At 49.8% G+C, this 18,682-nt stretch overlaps 1 protein-coding gene across 5 annotated transcripts in view; it reads right to left on the bottom strand.

Moving 5' to 3' along the window:
- Positions 1-18,682, bottom strand: part of RHBDL3 (rhomboid like 3) — a 55,138-nt gene that overhangs the window by 17,954 nt on the left and 18,502 nt on the right. For all 5 annotated transcript variants that reach the window (XM_053568981.1, XM_053568983.1, XM_053568982.1 and 2 more), the window contains 4 exons: positions 16,270-16,428; positions 13,931-14,155; positions 9,337-9,485; positions 5,523-5,635 (listed from right to left, as the gene is read on the bottom strand). In XM_053568981.1, the coding sequence (XP_053424956.1) occupies positions 5,523-5,635; positions 9,337-9,485; positions 13,931-14,155; positions 16,270-16,428 (646 nt within the window). The remainder of the gene's footprint in view (positions 1-5,522; positions 5,636-9,336; positions 9,486-13,930; positions 14,156-16,269; positions 16,429-18,682) is intronic.

Here is an 18,682-nt window from a genome sequence, read left to right as displayed (position 1 = left end):
TTTGAGGGAAGCTGGGCAGAGAGGAGACGAGAAATTTATTGTTCTGGTCTCATTTAAGTGTGATCAATGCTTTGGCTTCCAGGGAAGGACACAGGAGACTAAAAATAACTGGGAGGTAGAGCCCAGGGCTCAGAGGATGAGAGGTGGCTGGTCTGGGTGAGCATGCAGATATCATCATTGGAAAATGCCCGCAGGCTCATGAGCCAATTAGCGGCTGGAGAGAGGAGGGACAGGCAGAAAGTCAATTCTGCAGGTTCTGTGGTTGGGAGAGGATCCACCACAGAGGAGGAGGCTGGGCCCAGCCCAGGAACCAGAGTCCCTGCTGACCTGGACAGCAGAGCCCAATAACACCACCTGCTTCCTTGCCCCACCTCTATCAAGGCTCCTCCATTCACTGAGATCCTTCAAAAAAGAGATCTCCACAACCAATACTTAGTCTCAAGGGAGTACATGATCTCTCAAAAAACAAACAAACAAAAAAACCTGTCATGAGTTGAGGACTCCCACTCCTTCCCTACTCCCAGGGCAACTATAAATCTTTCATGCTTTCCCTCTGGCTTTAATTAAGTATTGATCTATTGTCAGATAACTTTCTTTCTTTCTGTTTTTTTTTTTTACTGCCTGGCCAAGAGATCAGCCATATGTAAGAGGGAAAAAATATCCCAGGGTGGCAAACAGGCAGCGGGATCTGCATGACAAAAGATTCCCACGCTCTCCCGGCGGCGAGGCTGTGTAAGAAGGCTGCATTGCAGGGCTGCCGAGCTGCTCCTCATTAATTACCCTTTGGACAGAGGAAGCCCCGGACTCCCTCCCAGGGTTGGCCTCTCCCCTCAGAGCAAGCAGGTCCATACAAATCAGCCCAGCTTCTGCAGCCTCATCCCTGCCCCAGCAGGGCCCACTAGGGTAGCCCCCAGCAGGAAAGGGCCCCTGCCAGGGTCAAGCCTGCACACACTGACCTTTCCCTCACCCTATGCATGGCACAGGGCCCTGACCCCAGAGTCAGGCTCAGTTAGGGACTGTGGCAGGAGTGTGGAAGAAGCATGGCTGGCTAGCTGTGTGACCTTGGCCACAGCCCCTGAATTTTGGGGGCTTCAGTTTTCACATTTGTGAAATGAGGAGGTCTAAGGCTTTCCAACTTTTGTGCAGCAAAACCCTCCTTTCAAAGGAATCCTTTCTGGGATGCCCTAACTCAGCAGTTCTCAACCTGTGGGTCGCGGACCCACAGGAACTGTATTAAAGGGTTGCGGCATTGAGACCCACTGCCCTAACTCATGGTGCAGAGTACAGACAGCAGTTCCAGCTGAGTGGGAATGGGGCCTGGGCAGCCGTTTTCCAGCCCCGGGAGGAAACCTCCGGAGTTCCTTCCAGATCAGAAATTCAATGATCTGAGTCTTAGCGCCAGATCCAGGAGTTGAGGCTCAAGTCCTGGTTCTAGAATCTCCAAGGTATCCTGCCCTCCATTTGTATAAAGCCTTTCCTCCAGTTCCTGCAGAGAAGCTCTAGACTAGACCAACTGGGAAAGAGATGTGCACATAGAAATCCCATCCTGGGCACAGGTGCAGGCCAGGCAGGATTCCCTCGCAAGCCGTTATGACCCTAACCTGACAGGTGACAGTCAGATTCAGCCAGTATGAATTTGGCTATGAATTTCCCAGTAAAAGTTCTAAGTCCACGCCAGCATGTGGGTAAATTGGTAACTCTGTCATAACGCACAGCTATAACAAGTTTAGCCTCAAACTTTTAAAGCAGGTATTCTCTAAAAATAGTCCTGGGTTTTAAAAGAAAAAAAAAATCAGAAAAATGTCTATCTTGAAGCAATGCAACTTTTAATTTAATTAATTTATTTATTTAGTCAGAGTCTCACTATGTCGCCCTGGGTAGGGTGCTGTGGCATCACAGCTCACAGCAACCTCAATCTCTTGGGCTCAAGTAGCTGGGACTACAGGCACCTGCCACAATGCCTGGCTAGTTTTAGTAGAGACGGGTCTCACTCTTTTTTTTTTAATTGTTCAGGATTCATTGAGGGTACAATAAACCAGATTACACTGATTGCATTTGTTAGATAAAGTCCCTCAACAGATCTCACTCTTGCTCAAGTGCTCCTGAACTCTTGAGCTGAGGTGATCTACCCACCTTAGGTTCTCAAAGGGCTAGAATTATAGGCGTGAGCCACTGCAACCAGCCAAAGCAATGCAAATTTATTTATTCTACAAATGTTTATTGTCTAACATATGCTAGACCCTGTGCTAGGCTCTGTGGATGTGCACATGGTTTATAATCTATATGATCTATAATGAAAGCCTGGTGACATATTTAAGATACTGGGCTTTTATTGTTGCTATTGTCACTCTGAGACACAGCAAGCTGGAGGGTACTGGTGTCATAGTTCATTGTAACCTTGACCTCCTGGACTCAAGTGATCCTCCTGCCTCAGCCTCCCCAGTAGCTCAGACCACAGACACAAGCCACAACACCCAGCTAATTTTTCTATTTGTTTGTAGAGATAGGATTTCTCTATGTTTCCAGGGCTGATCTCTGGGCCTCAAATGATCCTCCCATCTCAGCCTCCCCAAGGGCTGGGATTATGAGCATGAGCCACCATACCTGCCCAATACTGTTTTTTTTTTGTTGTTTTTGTTTTTTGGTGTTTTTTTTTGAGACAGAGTCTCACTATGTTGCTCTGGGTGAGAATGCTGTGGCATCACAGCTTATACTAATCTCAAATCCTGGGCTCAAGCAATTCTTTTCCTCAGCCTCAGCCTCCCAAGTAGCCAGGACTACAGGTGCCTGCCATAACACCCAGCTATTTTTTGGTTGTAGTTGTCACTGTTGTTCGGCAGGCCCGGGCCAGATTCAAACCCGCCAGCTCTGGTGTATGTGGCTGGTGCCCTAGCCATTGAGCTACAGGTGCCGAGCCCCAATACTGTTTTTTGAAGTATCGTACCTCCATTGCTTGCCATATAATTGGTAGCCATAAGTGAGTTACACATTGGCCTCAAGCTTTGGTTAGAAGCACAGGGCTTGGGAAGGGCTCCACACCAGCTCTACTACCTCTTAGCTGAGTAAATCAAGTAAGTTATTTCACCTCTCTGAACTGCCTGTTAAATGGAGGTAACAAGAACCCACCTCATAGGACTGTTGTGAAGAATACAGGCACTTACACACATGAACCCTTTATCATGTGTGCTCAGTAGAAGTTGGCTGTCATTGCCACAAAGTGCAATGGATGGTCATGGATACTTTCGTTGGGCAGGAATGAGACGGGAGGACCAGATATCTGTTAAAGCGTCCCTTGATTTCTGACTATAAATATCTGCACAAAGGAAAAGATCTGCCATTTGGTTCCCTTCACATGATGGAAGCGGTTTATTTATTTTTTCTTTTTAGAGGTAGGGTCTCATTGTCACTCAGGCTGGAGTGCAATCACATGATCATAGCTCAATGCAACTTTGAACACTTGAGCTCAAGCGATCCTCCTGCCTCAGCTTCTAGAGTAGCTGGGAACATCTTTTGTTTCATGTTTTTTTTGTTTGTTTGTTTTGGTAGAGAAAGGAGTCTTGCTATGCTGCCCAGGGTTGTCTTGAACTCCTGGGCTCAAGTGAGCCTCCTGCCTTGACCTCCCAAAGTGCTGGAATTATAGCACAGGCTTGGGGGTCAAACACATGGGTGTGAGGCCAGCTCTAACTACTGATAACCTGTGCCTTCCTGGGTGAGTCTCTTGGCCCTCCAAGCCTTGATTTCTGCATCCGTGCCAGGTGGAGAGTCCTAGTGCCTGCCTGGTGGTGTTGCAGTGAGGATTAAATATGGCCTACACACAGTAGGCACCGAAGACAGCTGGCTATCCAGTTGAGGGCTGTCTGTAACAAGGCCTCCTCTGGAGGAGGGATGTGAGAGAGCAGGGAGGGTGCCCAGCAGTGGCAGATAAATCAGCTCAACCCCAGTGATCAATAACACGATCTGTGGTAACCAGACTGCCCTCTGGACTGAATCAATGGCTCAGACAGAACAGCGCAGTCACTTGCTTTATGACACAGCCCCACATGTTCGCATTCAGTTGATGAGCGCTGCTTCTGTCTGGGATCTTCCCACTCTGCACAGGCATCCCTGGGGGGTGATGGTGGTGGTGCCTGTGCTGTCTCCCCACTGCGTGTCACGTGGTGTGGGTGAGCTGAGTCATTCTCAATCTTATTACAGTCGTCTAGGCTATTGGCACTCCTGTCTAACTGAATACTAACAGCAAATGTTACGAGTGTCCTCCCTGTTCCTCGTCATTTGACATCTGGGTCTCTGGGCATTTAGGTATGGAAAATGGGGCTACAAATCCCCAGGTGTCAGGACGAGGGGGTGTGTGGGTGGCTGAGCAAGTCTGGCACAGGAAGACGCTCATCAGAGCACCTTTGTTCAAGGACCCAGAAGGTGCTAGATTCTGGGAGCGCCTTGCAGGGGTGCTGTCCAATGTGGTCACAGATTTTTTCACCTAGCACATAATGGAGCAAAGGAGGTGTGCTGGGCACATCTCCCAGACCAGGGGTTCACTCACTCGCAGACCAGCCTCATATGTGTGTGGGGGACCCTTCCCTCCTTGGTTTCTGAAACCACTTCAGTTCCCCCCAAGATCCTGCCTAGCCGTTGTTTACAAGGCTGATGCTGCCCTGTTCTCCTGATGACAACTTTAATGCCACTCAGAAAGGATTAAGAGCTTACTTAAACACACACACAAAGCTCCCTTGGGCACAGCTGTCAAGCTGAAGAGCTGAGGCGGCAAACCTTGTTATAATATTAAAAAAAAAAAAGCCAGCAAGAAAGTTGGAAATACCACAAGAGAGATCCTTCTGTTCAGGAGCCTGGCTGGTGACTTTTCCTACAGAAATCTACTCTGCTCTCCCAGCTCACACTGCTCACCTCACCTCCAGAGGTGAAAGGCTTAGCAGAAGTCACCCAGGCCACTACCCATGAGGCAATGGTCACCTGCCGGTCACAGGTATGCTGAGTTAGCCAGAGCCTGGGACTTCTCCGGATGGGGTGAGAGCTCACTATCTCTTAGGCTGGGTTCTCCTGTCAGCAACGGGTCATGCAAAGAAACCACTGCCAGTCTGGGTAGAGGCAGGACCTCCTTTCGGGTGCAGGTGGTGCCCTGGCCGGGTTCTCCCACAGGGACCTGACTATGCTTTTGGCGCTAGTCTACCCCCTGTTGCCTTGTTCCACCATCCCAGCAACCCCACAGCCAGATCTCATTAGTTCCAAGAGAGGGAGAGGACTTTCCCAAGCCTACACCACTGTAACAAGGTGGGGTGAAGAGATTGAGCCTCGGTCAATCTGCCTGTTCCAAATCCAGTGCTCCCATCTGCTATCCCATCACCCCGGCAAGGAGCAGTCCCCTTCTCAGCCTCCCGGGAGGGGGGTGTTCCTGAAGTAGTCAGGAGCCTCGTGTGCCCTGGAAGCCTGGGGCTTGCCCTACCCACCTACCCACCTACCCCCAGGACAGCCTGCCAGACCTATGGATGTGGGGCTTGCCCGCCTACCTGCCACAACGCCAGCCACATAGACAAGCCCGATTCGGGTGGCTCCGTGCACCATTTCCAGAGGCACCCCCACCAGCAGCTGCAACACCACGTTGAGTCCCAGGTGTTCTATCCTGTGACAGAGAGACCACTCTCATTCATCCATTCAAAAACACCTGGATCCCCTGGTGATGCAAGCATCCAGCAGTGAACAAGACTATCCCTGCCCCTGAGGAGCTTGTGGTGGGGGGAGGAATGACAAAGCAGAGACCATCATAGACAGAGTGGTCCTTCCAACTGGGATAGGAACACATGTGTAGGACCGGGGTGGTGATGGGCCGTGTTTGCACTTGCTGCAGTGAAAAAAGGACTGACCATCATCAAGATCCAGCAACTCCACTGGCTAACACGCAAGAAACCAAGGCTCAGAGGCAGGCCGTGCCTAGTTTAAAGTCACACACTGGGTGAGTGGCCAGGCTGGGACCATCACCCAGGTCTTCAATCTGCCTGGCCTATTCCATTTAGCAGCTCTAGTTCTCCATTTGTAAAAGCTACTAATATTTAAAGAGAAAGATGTTCTCAGGACGGTGCCTGTGGCTCAAGGAGTAGGGCGCCGGCCCCATATACTGGACATGGTGGGTTCAAACCCAGCCCCGGCCAAAAAAAAAAAAAAAAAAGAGAGAGAAAGATATTCTCAAAGCATTCAAGATACCACTTATAACTTAGTAATTTAAAGTTTTCCCTCAGAGTCTCATAGGGGAGGTTCCTTCCTGGTGTGAGAAGGGACCTGTTCTGCTTCAAAACTCTCAAGGTCAGGAGAGGGGACCCTACGTTTTTGTAGCCTGTGAATGTCTCCTCTGAACAATCCTAAACACCTGGGAGCAGATCTTGCTGCCAAATGTGTGTGGTGTTTAGCCAAGTGATATGTTATCAGAAAAAAATGTAATATTGCTTTTTTTTTTTTAAGAGTTTCACTATGTCACCCTCGGTAGAGTGCGTGGGTCACAGCTCACAGCAACCTCAAACTCTTAGGCTTAAGCGATTCTCTTGCCTCAGCCTCCCAAGTAGCTGGGACTACAGGTGTCCACCACAATGCTTGGTATTTTTTTTCTCTTTTTTTGAGACAGAGTCTCACTCTGTCATCCTGGGTAGAGTGCTGTGGCATCCCAGCTCACAGCAACCTCAAACTCTTGGGCTCAAGAGATTCCCTCAGCTCAGCCTCCTAAGTAGCTGGGACTACAGGCACCTGCCACAGTGCCCAGCTAGTTATTCTAATAGAGATGGGGTCTAGCTTTTGCTCAAGCTGGTCTCAAACTCCTGAGCCCAGGCTGTCCACCGACTTTGACCTCCCAGAGTGCTAGGATTGCAGGAGTGAGCCACCATGCGCCCCACAAATCGTAATATTGCTAAGTCAATGTGGTGCTTTTGAATATACAAAACGCTTTAACATCCATTATCTCACTTAAATTCCTCCCCCAGCACTCTGGGGATGGTCAAAGTTGGGGAATAAAAGAGTCTGTAACAAAGGCTCTGGGCCCTGGCCTAGGTCACAATCTTGCTCCTGGTCTGCAGGGCCCTGCGTGGAGGGCCAGCTGTGCTCTGCAGAGAGCATGTGGGCACCTGCTTGCTTGGGAGGGAGCCTGAGAGGTAGTTCAGACAAGCTGGCCTATGTCCTGAATTCCTGCCATGCTGGAATCACCTACCGTCCACTGACTGCCAGCTAATGGATTCTATGGAGATTAGAAATTTCGGAGAAATCCACTGTAAAGGAGCTTGGAAACAGCCTCAGACTCACAGTCAGAAGGGCCTTAGGTTTTCTGATCCGATGCCTAGTTTAGCAGCCTTGGAACCTGGGACTGGCGGCCAGGTGATGAGAACCCAGGACTGCTGATTCCTCATCTGAGCTCTTCTCTACCACTCTTACTTCTGGGTTCCCAGGTCCACAGTGTGTCTCTGAGTAATGGGTCACCTTCCTGGGACCTTCCTAGACGCTGGCCAGCTGTCCCTATCTCCTGTCTACTGCTGTGCCTAGCTTGGTCAGACTAGCCGAGAGGCCTCTCCCTCGAAATCCAGAGTTGGAGAATCCTCCCAGGGCTTGTCCTGGTAGGCACTGCTCCATCAAAAGCAAGTGCTGGAGAAAGGCCCAAGGCCACCCGGGGCCTTAGCCGAGGGCATCTGTGCCCTCTCCATTGTGGGAGCACTATTTTCAGTGCTAGGAGGCAGAGAATGGAGCAAAGACGCTCTGGAGGCTTTGGCTATTCCCCTTCCTCACCCTGAGGGACCAGAGGAGGCCACAGAACTGTCCTGGACAGAAGGTAGTCCCCACCATGGGCATCCTGCGCTGGGAAGTTCCCCATCTCTGTTGTCTCCAGACCTTGGCTCATGAGAGGACTGAAGCATGACACCCCTCCCTTCCTCAGCTCCTTAGCCCTATGAGATCAAAGCCTGGGACAAGAAGACCAATTCAACAGCCTGCGGGGTCCCTTTGGCCCAGAGCAGAGACCTTCATCGGCAACCACCGAGATGTCTCTTCACTCTAAAGCACCTGCCCTAACAGGTGCAGCCAAATAGAGGTTGGTCTTGTGCTCACTTGAGAGGCTCAGCAGGAAAGGAGGCTCATAGTCCAACTCCCTCTTTGCCACTGGGGGTCTTTCCGCTGAGGGACAGGAATGATACAGCCATGGGGACCAGAGTGATCCCCTTTCCAACCCAAGAGACAGGCAACCCCAGGACTTTTTCCAGGCTATTAGTGAGGTCCTTCACTTCTCTAGGAAGTCTGGAAGGAAACTTTCAACTCAGTGCTTCTGCTATTTTAAAACAATCTTCAGCCAAGATTGCTGCTCTTCAAGGGACTTGGACCTGGATGGTCACCTGGCCAAGTGGCAGGTCCTTATCATGAGGTGGGAGGCACCAGCCCCAAAAGAAACTACAGGCTCTGTGAACAGAAACTATCATCATTGCCAAAGTTCCTTAAGAAGACCCTCACCGGGCGGTGCCTGTGGCTCAGTGAGTAGGGCGCCGGCCCCATATACCGAGGGTGGCGGGTTCAAACCCGGCCCCGGCCAAACTGCAACAAAAAAATAGCCAGGTGCTGTGGCGGGCGCCTGTAGTCCCAGCTACTCGGGAGGCTGAGGCAAGAGAATCGCGTAAGCCCAAGAGTTAGAGGTTGCTGTGAGCCGTGTGATGCCACGGCACTCTACCGAGGGTGGTACAGTGAGACTCTGTCTCTACAAAAAAAATAAAAAAAAATAAAAAGAAGACCCTCACCACATATAGAGACCACCTTAAATCAAAGGTGGTTTCAATAAATTAGTCCTTTATTTCATTTCACTTATAGAGGCACTCACATACATAGTTACGGACAATAAATCTGCTGGATGATCATGTGTCCCTTTTTGCTTTGGCCACTAGGGAGCTCAGAACAAATTCTCAACTTGCGTCTAGCAAGTACATAGAATCACAGGCTGTGCTTGTGTATCTGTATATTGTTCTTACTGTGAGCTTTTAGCATTTTCCTCCCTATATTTTTCTTTTCTCACATATTCTCAATAATTTATTTATACATTTGGGTATTAAATGAGTTCCAAGTAGCCATCTCAAATCTTGTGTCCAAAGAGATAAAAACAAGCTAAAAATATGTATTTCAATCCAGGCTGTATGAACGACTTGTTTTTCTGTAAGGGACCCCTGAAAGAACAGAATAAGACGGTGGCGCCTGTGGCTCAATGGAGTAGGGCACCGGTCCCATATGCTGGAGGTGGTGGGTTCAAACCCAGCCCTGGCCAAAAACCGTAAAAAAAAAAAAAAAAAAGAACAGAATAAGACAGGTACTCACCCCGCATGCATGAAGATGTATGTTAGGTAGCGCCACGCCTGTGCTCGGAGCTGTGGGTGGTAAACCAGTGAGTTCTTCAGGTAACGTGGATGAGTTACCTGCAGCACAAATTGACCCAGTGACACCCCATTGTAGAGGAAAAAGGCAACCTGGATGAAAGCACAGAATGGCAAGGGCCCATTACTAGGTGTAAAACTGTCCGTGAACCTCCTCTTGTGCTGACGCTGGGAGTCCCGACAGGAAGTTTTCTTTCTTTTTTTGACAGGAAGTTTTCAACTTTCCTTCTCAGAGAATGAGGGACACCCCACGGTCAGCTCCCCAGCTTAGCTGCAGCCATCCCTTTCCCACTTCTGTTTAATTACTTTGTAATAAATGGTCACAACATGGCCATGGGGTCTCTCTGCCCACACTTCCTCAGTGCTAATCAGGAAGGGTTTGGATGACTTTAAACTTTACTTATGTACGTATTTATTTGAATTTATTTATTTTTGAGACAGAGTCTCTCACTCTGGCGCCCTCACTAAAGTGCCATAGCATTATAGCTCGCAGCAACCTCAAGTTCTTCGGGCTGGAGCCATCCTCTTGCCTCAGATCTTCTATTTTTAGTAGAGGCAGGATCTCACTCTTGCTCAGGCTGGTCTCAAATTCCTGAGCTCAAGCAAGCTGCCTGCCTCAGCCTCCCAGAGTGCTAGGATTATAGGCGTGAGCCACCTTACTCAGCCTGATTTTAAACTTTAATTCCAGTAAAAACTCACTCACCCTCTTGGGGGATGATCCATTTCATATAGGTTGATTTTTTTTTTAATGTGGTAAAATACACATAAAATTTAACATCTTAATCGGTTTTAAGTGTATAGTTCATTGGCATTAAGTAATATTTATGTGCTTTCCTACCATCACCACTATTCATCCATTTCGTGAAACTGAAATTCTGTACCCGTTAAACAACTCCCTATTCCCTGCTCCCTCCAGCCCCTGAAAACCTCCAACCTACTTTCTATCTCCATGCTTTTGACTACTCTGGTATCTCATGTAAGTGGAATCACACAGTATCCGTCTTTTTGTGACTGTCTTATTTCACTTAGTGTGTTTTCAAGGTTCATCCAGGTTGTAGCCATGCATCAGAATTCTCCTCCCCCTTTTTCTGAGACAGAGTCTCACTATGTCGCCCTTGGTTGCCTCACAGCAACCTCAGACTCTTGGGCTTAAGCGTTTCTCTTGCCTCACCTCCCAAATAACCCAAAAATAACCAGGCCTGCGACAACGCCTGGTTATTTTTTTGTTGTAGTTGTCACTATTGTTTTTAGCAGGCTTGAGGTCCCCCAGTCCCCGTGTATGTGGCTGGTGCCCTAACCACTGAGCTACGGACACCAAGCCTGAATTTCCTTCTTTTTTAAGGCTAAAAGATATTCCATTGTATATGTATGCCACATTTTGTTTATCCATTCATCCACTGATGGACACTTAGGTTGCTTCCACCCGTTTTTTGTTGTTGTTGCTGCTGTTTTTTTAGAGATGGCGTCTCGCCCTGTTGCCCACACTAGAGTGCAGTGGTGTCATCATAGCTCATTGTAACCTCAAACTGTTGGGCTCAACTGATCTTCTTACCTCAGCCTCCTAAGTAACTGGGGCTATATCTGGGTGCCACTCCACCCAGTTAATTTTTCTATTTTTTTGTAGAGATGAGGTCTCCCTCTTGCTAAAGCTGGTCTCCAACTCCTTGGAGCATCTCACCTTGACCTCCCAAAGTGCTGGGATTACGGACGTGAGCCACCACACCCAGCTGCTTCTACCTCTTCCTTATTGTGAACAATGCTGCTATGAATCGGATGTGCAAATGCCTCTTCTAGTCCCTGCTTTCAATTCTTTTCATATATACTCAGAAGTGGAATTGCTAGATCACATGGTAATTCTATGTTTAATTTTTTGAGGAAACGCCAGACTGTTTTCCATAGCAGCTGTACCATTTTACATTCCCACCAACAGCGCACAAGGGTTCCAATTTCTCCACATCCTCACCAACGCTCCACATAAATTGATTTTGCACATAACTGAAGCATACTTTTTGTTTAAGCCCTAACCGGGTATTTATTTTACCTCTTTCTAAAATGCACCATTTATGTCTCTGTGTTCTTAATCAGGACGTATGCATAACTATTTAAGGATGTCCCAGGCAACAACCTGGGTAATAAGAGTGTTGTCGTCTCCAGCAACCCCAGGAGGATGGGGTGTGTGCTTGTATACTCACGGCCCCAAATTCTTTAACATTTAGGTCTACTTAAATTTTTTTTTTTGCGTGTGTTTTTTTTTTTGGGAGACAGAGTCTCACTCTGTTGCCCAGACTAGAGTGCCATGGCCTCAGCATAGCTCACAGCAACCTCGTACTCCTGGCTTCAAATGATCCTCCTGCTTCAGCCTCCTGAGCAGCTGGGACTATAGGTGCCCACCATAACACCTGGCTAATTTTGCTATTTTTAGTAGAGATGGGGTCTAACTGTTGCTCAGGCTGGTGTCGAACTCCTGAGCTCCAGCAATCTACCCACCTCGCTCTTTCAGAATGCTAGGATTAAAGGCCTCAGCCACTGTGCCCAGCCTTAAATTTTCTTTTGTCATTTCCCTCACTATTGGGTTGTCAGCTGCTACTTCTTTTTTTTTTTTTCAGTTTTTTTTTTTGGCTGGGAGGCTGGGTTTGAACCTGCCACTTCCAGCATATGGGGCCGACGCCCTACTCCTTTGAGCCACAGGCGCAGCCCCAGCTGCTACTTCTTATGGCCAGTACTGAGCCCCTTCTAGTTTCTGTTATGGAATCAGAAAGCTAGGTTACTAGAACTGTTTATAGACAAAGAAAAAGGGCTTCAGCAAAAGGGCTTTGCGATAGTTATTTCGGCTATTTGGGCATTTGCCAGTTTCTTCTAGATTGGTGGTTCGAGTTTACGCAGCTGAGATTTCTAGAAATTTGAAATAATCTAGACACACAACCTGGTTCCTCTGGACCATCTTAGGGAAATTATTTGAATTCCTTGGTTCTCGTTTTCCTTATCTAGAAATGGGTACCAGAGTGGTTATGAGGTTTAAAAGCAATAGAGTCCGCAGAAAAGCCAGCCTCATGTCTAGCACACATTCAGAGAACAAAGCTATAATTAGTGTCCAGTTAAAACCTTCTGGTCTAAGCCTGGGAACATCTCAGGCTCCTGGCAGCTGTCCTCTCCCGGGCTCTCTGAGGACCTGCTCTGTCCACCTAACACCATGTGGGTATCCTGGCAGCAAATACACCTTCCAAGGCATCTCATTATTATTGGTCCTCAAATGGAAGTTAATAAATAGACCAACACAGTAAGCGCTTGAAGAACAACTCTAAGAATATCACAGAAAAATCGCAACTTCAATGTGAACTTGGATGAAGCCATAACAACAAACAGCGGAGCTGCGGCCTGCAGACCAGATATTCTGATTTAGAAAAAATAGAAGGAAAAGAAGGATGCCGCGAAGCTTCACGATCCTGCTGTGTGATTAGGTAGGAACTTTACAAGAACATATGCAGAGGCAGTAATTAGGCCTGTGGCTTTGGAAGAGAAACAGTGGAGATCATAAAACACCAAAGGGAAGCCAAGCATCTATTTAGAAGTTGGAGCTGGGGTGGGCAGCACAGGTCCTCAGATGGAACAGCAAAAAGAATTCAGAGTTTCATCACTCAGGGGCACTGACACAGCAAGTGGTGGGGATTCAGTTGCATAAGCAGGAGAATTTTAGCATGACAGTAGGTATTGATGACTCCCTAGGGGGGAATGTTCTATAAGAATGTTAAGCCCATATTTACCTGTTCATAAACTCCCTTCTGGATGTATGTGTATGATGCTTTTGTGTTCAGAAAGCACCTACAGCCATTCTCTCACTTGAAATAGAGCGCCCCTGAGAGACAGAGGGCTGGTCTGGTTACTCCTGATTTTCAGGTGGGAAAATAGAATCCCAAGGGAGCAAATGAGTCATCTCCATTACCAGCTCAGAGAGGAAATAAAATAAAATAAATGGGCTTTAATGAGTTGGCCAAATCAATGACCCTATGGTATTGTTCTTGTGGGTATGGTCATGTGGAGATTCTGTTGCTTGTAATAATAATCTCTGGAATACCTCTTTGCAGACCAGGGTTATCCCAACACTTTTGTTTGTTTGCTTTAAGGCTGTGCCCCGGGTAGAGTGCTGTGGCATCATGGTAGCTCACAGCAACCTTAAACTCCTGGCTTGAGTGATCCTCCTGCCTCAGCCTCCTGAGTAGCTGGGACTATAGGCACCCACCACAATGGCCAGCTGTTTTTTCTATGTTTTAGCAGAGACGGGGTCTTGCTCTTGCTCAGGCTGGTCTTGAACTCCTGAGCTCAAGCAATCCACCCACCTCAGCCTCCCAGAGTGCTAGGATCACAGGCGTGAGCCACCACGCCCAGCCTGACTTACACTGACAACTACTATTGAAGCTCAACTATCACCCCATGGTGGAGCAGGAGGTCCCCCCCCATGATCTCTGACACCCTCTCAGCTCCCCACACCTTCATGCCCTCCTCCCCAGGCTGAGCACCCCTTTACCCTCCCTAGTCCTTGCCTCCAGCAGTGTGATCGTGAGCATGAACCAGGGTGGAGGGCAGCAGGTGTAGCTGTCGTAGTACCACTTGCGGTCAATCTCCCGGGGCAGCGTCTCATAGGCCACGTGGCGGATCAGCCGCTGGGAGAGGCTCAGTCCCTTCTCCTCCAGCAGGGCCTTGCTGCTCAGCCTGCGGTTGCCCTGCAGGATGGCCTGGCGGAAGCTGTTGGAACGCTTGTTGCTCATCTGTGCAAGAAACGGGGTCGGGAGAGAGGCATAGCTGAGGCCCAAGGGAGCCCCCCACTTCCCTGCCAGCATGTTCCTTAGACCAGGCCTAACCTCACAGCTCCCTTCCTTCTGTAAGAGTTAATAAGAAGCAACATTCACTGAGCTTTTACTGTGTGTCAGGGATTATTCTAAGCACCTCACATATTTTAGCTCATGTGAATCGTGGATACTTACGATTCTACCTGTTAGATAAGGACTATAAATATTTCCATTCTACCAGATTAGGAGACCAAGGCACATAGAGTTTCAGGAACCCACCAAGTTCCATCCTAGTAAGGCTCCACAACCTGGTTCACTGTATCTTCTTCCCACTCACTCACTTGTCATCTATTCATCATGATTTATTGATCAACCACTAAGTGTCAGGCGCATTACCAGGCATGGGGGATACAGTGGTGCTCAGGACAGACAGGTAACCAGCAATTGCAGCTCCGAGTAAAGGCTATTGTGGGAATATACAAGAGAGAGCCTTGTCTAGTCTTAAGGTGGTCAAAGAGGGCTTCCTGGAGGAGGTGATGTCTGAGTGAGAACCAGAGTCTCCCTTATTCCAGACCCTGAACTCTCTACCCTACTCAAAGCTTCCTCCCTGGTGAGTCCCTTCTTCATCTGGTCTCTACAGAGCACAGCACAGCCCTGCTCATATGAATCCAGATAATGGCTGGCTGCTCGAGCTTAGACTTTGGACAGAGAAATCCCAACAGTAACAAGTAACTTGCTGTCCTAAGCTTGCACAGAGGCTCCACTGACCCCTGGCAGGAGAAAAGCCACTCCTGGGCCCAGCACGTCCCACTCTGCCCTGAGACTGAGCAGGCTACCTTGTTGCAGCAAATACAATGGCACTGAGGCTGAGATGAGCCTGTGCAGGCTCCAGCCTGTGCCTGGACTTTGGTGACAGGGCCGGGTTCCATGTCCACCGCCCTCACCTCCACAGCCCAGGAATCCTCACCGTCCCTACCTGCCCCACTCAGCTCAGTGCTGTCCCTTGCCCTTCAGAGGTCTGTTCCCCGAGTCCACTCTGAACAGCAGACTCCTCCACCCACCTGCGAAAGCCCCGCAGCAGCTTCCTACAATCATGCCAACCCCTGTGCCAAGGCCAGCCTTCAGCCAAGAGGCTGTTAAAGCAGCTCCACACCCTGGGCAGCCGCATCAGCGAGCTCCTGTGGCTCGATGTCAGGCACCAGTGGTGCCAGCTCCTCCATTGCTGGTGCCTTTGAACTCTGAGAGCCTGGGGCACATCACAAAAGTCACCTCACTCTCGTTCCCTCTATGGGCGACATGAAGAGAGGTGATCAGCTCCACTTCACAACAGGGAAACCAAGTGCATTCATCCTGCTTGCTCACGCAGCTTCCGCTGAAGTAACGTCCATCCACAGTGGGGAAGTACTGCCTGCTCAATCCCATGGAATCCCACCCACAGGAGACCCCCAAATGGCACAGGATTCATGGGCCTCCCTTGTCCAGGCCCTTCAACAACCCAGGGCATTGTCCGGAGTGTCTGATGAGCTCTAGCCTCCATCGTGAGCTGCACAGCCTGGGGAGGTCCAGCCTGAGCCTCGAAGCACCCACTCCCCGGCTCCGTCTCCTGCCAGCAATACCCTCCCCACTCGCAGCCCTGCATTTTGGTGGAACTGACCCACCTCTCAGCTCCAGGAGTGGGGCACTGATTAGTTTGAGCCAATCCACCCATTCTACTGACCCAACCTAGACTAACGGGACAGAGAAAATCCTAGGCCTTGTAAAGGAGCTACCACCAAAAAACCTTTCTCGCTCTCTTTCTGGTGAGGCCTGAGGGCATGAGGGCAGGAACAGCTGCAGCCACTTGGCTGCCACAGTAGGAGTGTCTGCAATTGCCAGGGACTGCCCTGCAGATGGGCTGACACTGCAGAAGGCAGAGCCTGAGAGACAAAGAGAAAATGGGTCCTTGGGAGTACCTCTCACCTGCTGAAGCCTGGCTCAGTTCAATGCTGCAGGCTGACAGACCCCTTTCGTTGTCTACACCCCCATTAGTGTAAGCGTGTCAGCCACAACTCCAAGCAGGCCTCTCCCAGCAGCAAGGGCCCCAGAGCACTCACCAGGTTGACAAAATCCTGGTAGCAGATCTGCCCATCCGCATGGCTGTCAGCAAGAGCCAGGAGCACCTCCTTTTTGTGCGGGTCCAGATTGGAACTGTGGCTCTCCAGGAGGCTCCGGAACTCGCCCGTGCTGATGTAGCCTGTATTCCCAGGGTCAAACTGGGGGAGAAGCACAGGCAGCAGCAGAGTGAGCAGGGCCCATCCTCTCGGCACGAATGTGGGTGCCCCATCTCCTCCACCACGGGCTCTCTCCCCAGCCCTCCTCCACCATGGCTCTGTCCCCACCCCTCTGCCAGCAGAGACCCAGGCAGTGTCTGAGAGGTTTCCAAGGCTCCCTGGGAAACCTCTCAGGAAACAGGGAAATAGGGCCTGGATAACTCCTGGAAGTCCTAGAGGGCCCCACAGACCTTCAGGATCACTCGATGCAACATCTCATGTGGATAAGAAAACTGAGGCTTGAAGTTAAAGTGCCTCCCCTCAACCCTTACTGCTGACCCGGAGAGGAAAGCCAGGAATAGAAAAGCAGTGAGAGCACAGACCTCTGGGGTCTGAGATAAAGGAGAGGCCTGCAGGAGGAGGACGTTTCAGCAGAAGACCTAGGGTGACAGCCAAAGAGGAAGGGGGCTGGGCCTCAGGGACGCCAATGAGGGACTCCAGCAGGCTGTTCGAGGGCCCCAGGGGCACAGGAGGCACAGCCCTCCTTGTAAGTACTTCTGCACCTGGCCCGACCCCTGTCCATACCTGCACCCATGCACGCAGGCTGGCAGGGCCCCCCAAGACAGTCTGCTTTGCTGTTCAGTTTTGTGCATGTGCACCTGTGTTTTACACACTGCTCTTTTGTCCTTTGTAGCTTTGCACACCTGTGTCCCCTGCCCAGAATTCTCCTTCCTTCCTTCCTTGGCACGCTGGAAGGTTCACCCTTCCTGAGTACTCAGCTGTCTCCCTCTCTGGAGGCTCTCCCAGACACGGCCTGTTCTCAGTGGGCCCTCTGCACTCTGGAGAGACCTCCAGACCCAGCCCACACTGGCCCCTGACTATTCTCTTTCAAGCCCTCCCCAATCCCTCCCAGGTTGGTATCACAAGCTCCACCCCCACCCGTGCTTAGCACAGAGCTTGGCATTATCAGCAGCACTCAGTGAGACCTGTCGGATGAACAAACAGTGGATGCTCAGAGAAATAGATGGGCGCAGCTCTTCCATGAGAAGCTTCACTGCTTCAGTCAGAAAGGCGGGATCTAGTCACCTTTGTCTTAACTTTTTTTTTTTTTTGAGACAGTCTCAAGCTGTCCCCCTGGTTAGAGTGCTGTGATGTCATAGCTCACAGCAACCTCCAACTCTTGGGTTCAAGCAATCCACTTGCCTCAGCTTTTCTATTTTTAGTAGAGATGGGGGTCTCGATTTTGCTCAGGCTGGTCTCAAACTCCTGAGCTCAAGCGATTCACCTGCCTGGGCCTCCCAGAGTGCTAGGATTACAGGCGTGAGCCACTGTGCTGGCCTGCCTAAACCTTTCTGTCCGTCTTTCTTCACAAGGCCCACCCAGTGCACCCCCAACACACCCCTGCTAGGAAACAACACTAACGGCTGAGAGCTTTCCTGTCCACCAAGTGCTTCCCACACAGGGACTTGTGACATCTGGACATGCTAATGTGAGCTGCTTAGATTTTATTTATTTATTTTGAGATAGAGTCTCACTATGTCACCCTAGGTAGAGTGCTGTAGTATCACAGCTCACAGCAACCTCAAACTCTTGGGCTTAAGCAATTCTCTTGCCTCAGCCTCTCAAGTAGCTGGGACTACAGGCACCCATCATAACGCCCGGCTATTTTTTTGTTGTAGTTGTCATTGTTGCTTAGCTGACCCAGGCTGGGTTCAAACCTGCCAGCCCCAGTGTATGTGGCCAGTGCCCTGGCCTCTGAGCTACAGGCGCCGAGCTGAGTTGCTTAGATTTTAAAAGACAAATGGCCTGTAATCCCAGTACTCTGAGAGGCCAAGGCAGGCAGATCTCCTGAGCTCATGAGTTTGAGACCAGCCTGAGCTAGAGTGAGACCCCATCTCTAAAAATAGCGAGCATTGAGGCAGGTGCCTGTGGTCCCAGCTACTCCAGAGGCGGAGGCAAGAGAATCACTTGAGCCCAAGACTTTGAGGTTGTTGTGAGCTATGATGCCCGACAACTCTACTGAGAGTGACGAGACTCTGTCTCAAAAATAAATAAATACATAAATATAAATAAAAAAATAAAAGATAACGGACACTCAGATGTGTGCATGTGCATGACAAGAAAGTCCAGGAGGCTCAGCGCCTGGGGCTCTAGCGCCAGCCACATACACCTGAGTTAGAGGGTTCGAATCCAGCCAGGCCCGCCAAACAACAATGACGGCTGCAATGAAAAAATAGCCAGGCGTTGTAGTGGGCGC

The sequence above is a fragment of the Nycticebus coucang genome, chromosome 18 (genome assembly GCF_027406575.1).
Source record: "Nycticebus coucang isolate mNycCou1 chromosome 18, mNycCou1.pri, whole genome shotgun sequence".
NCBI lineage: Eukaryota > Metazoa > Chordata > Mammalia > Primates > Lorisidae > Nycticebus > Nycticebus coucang.
Note: the sequence above shows the minus strand (reverse complement) of the source record. Positions and strands in the feature narration are given on the sequence as shown.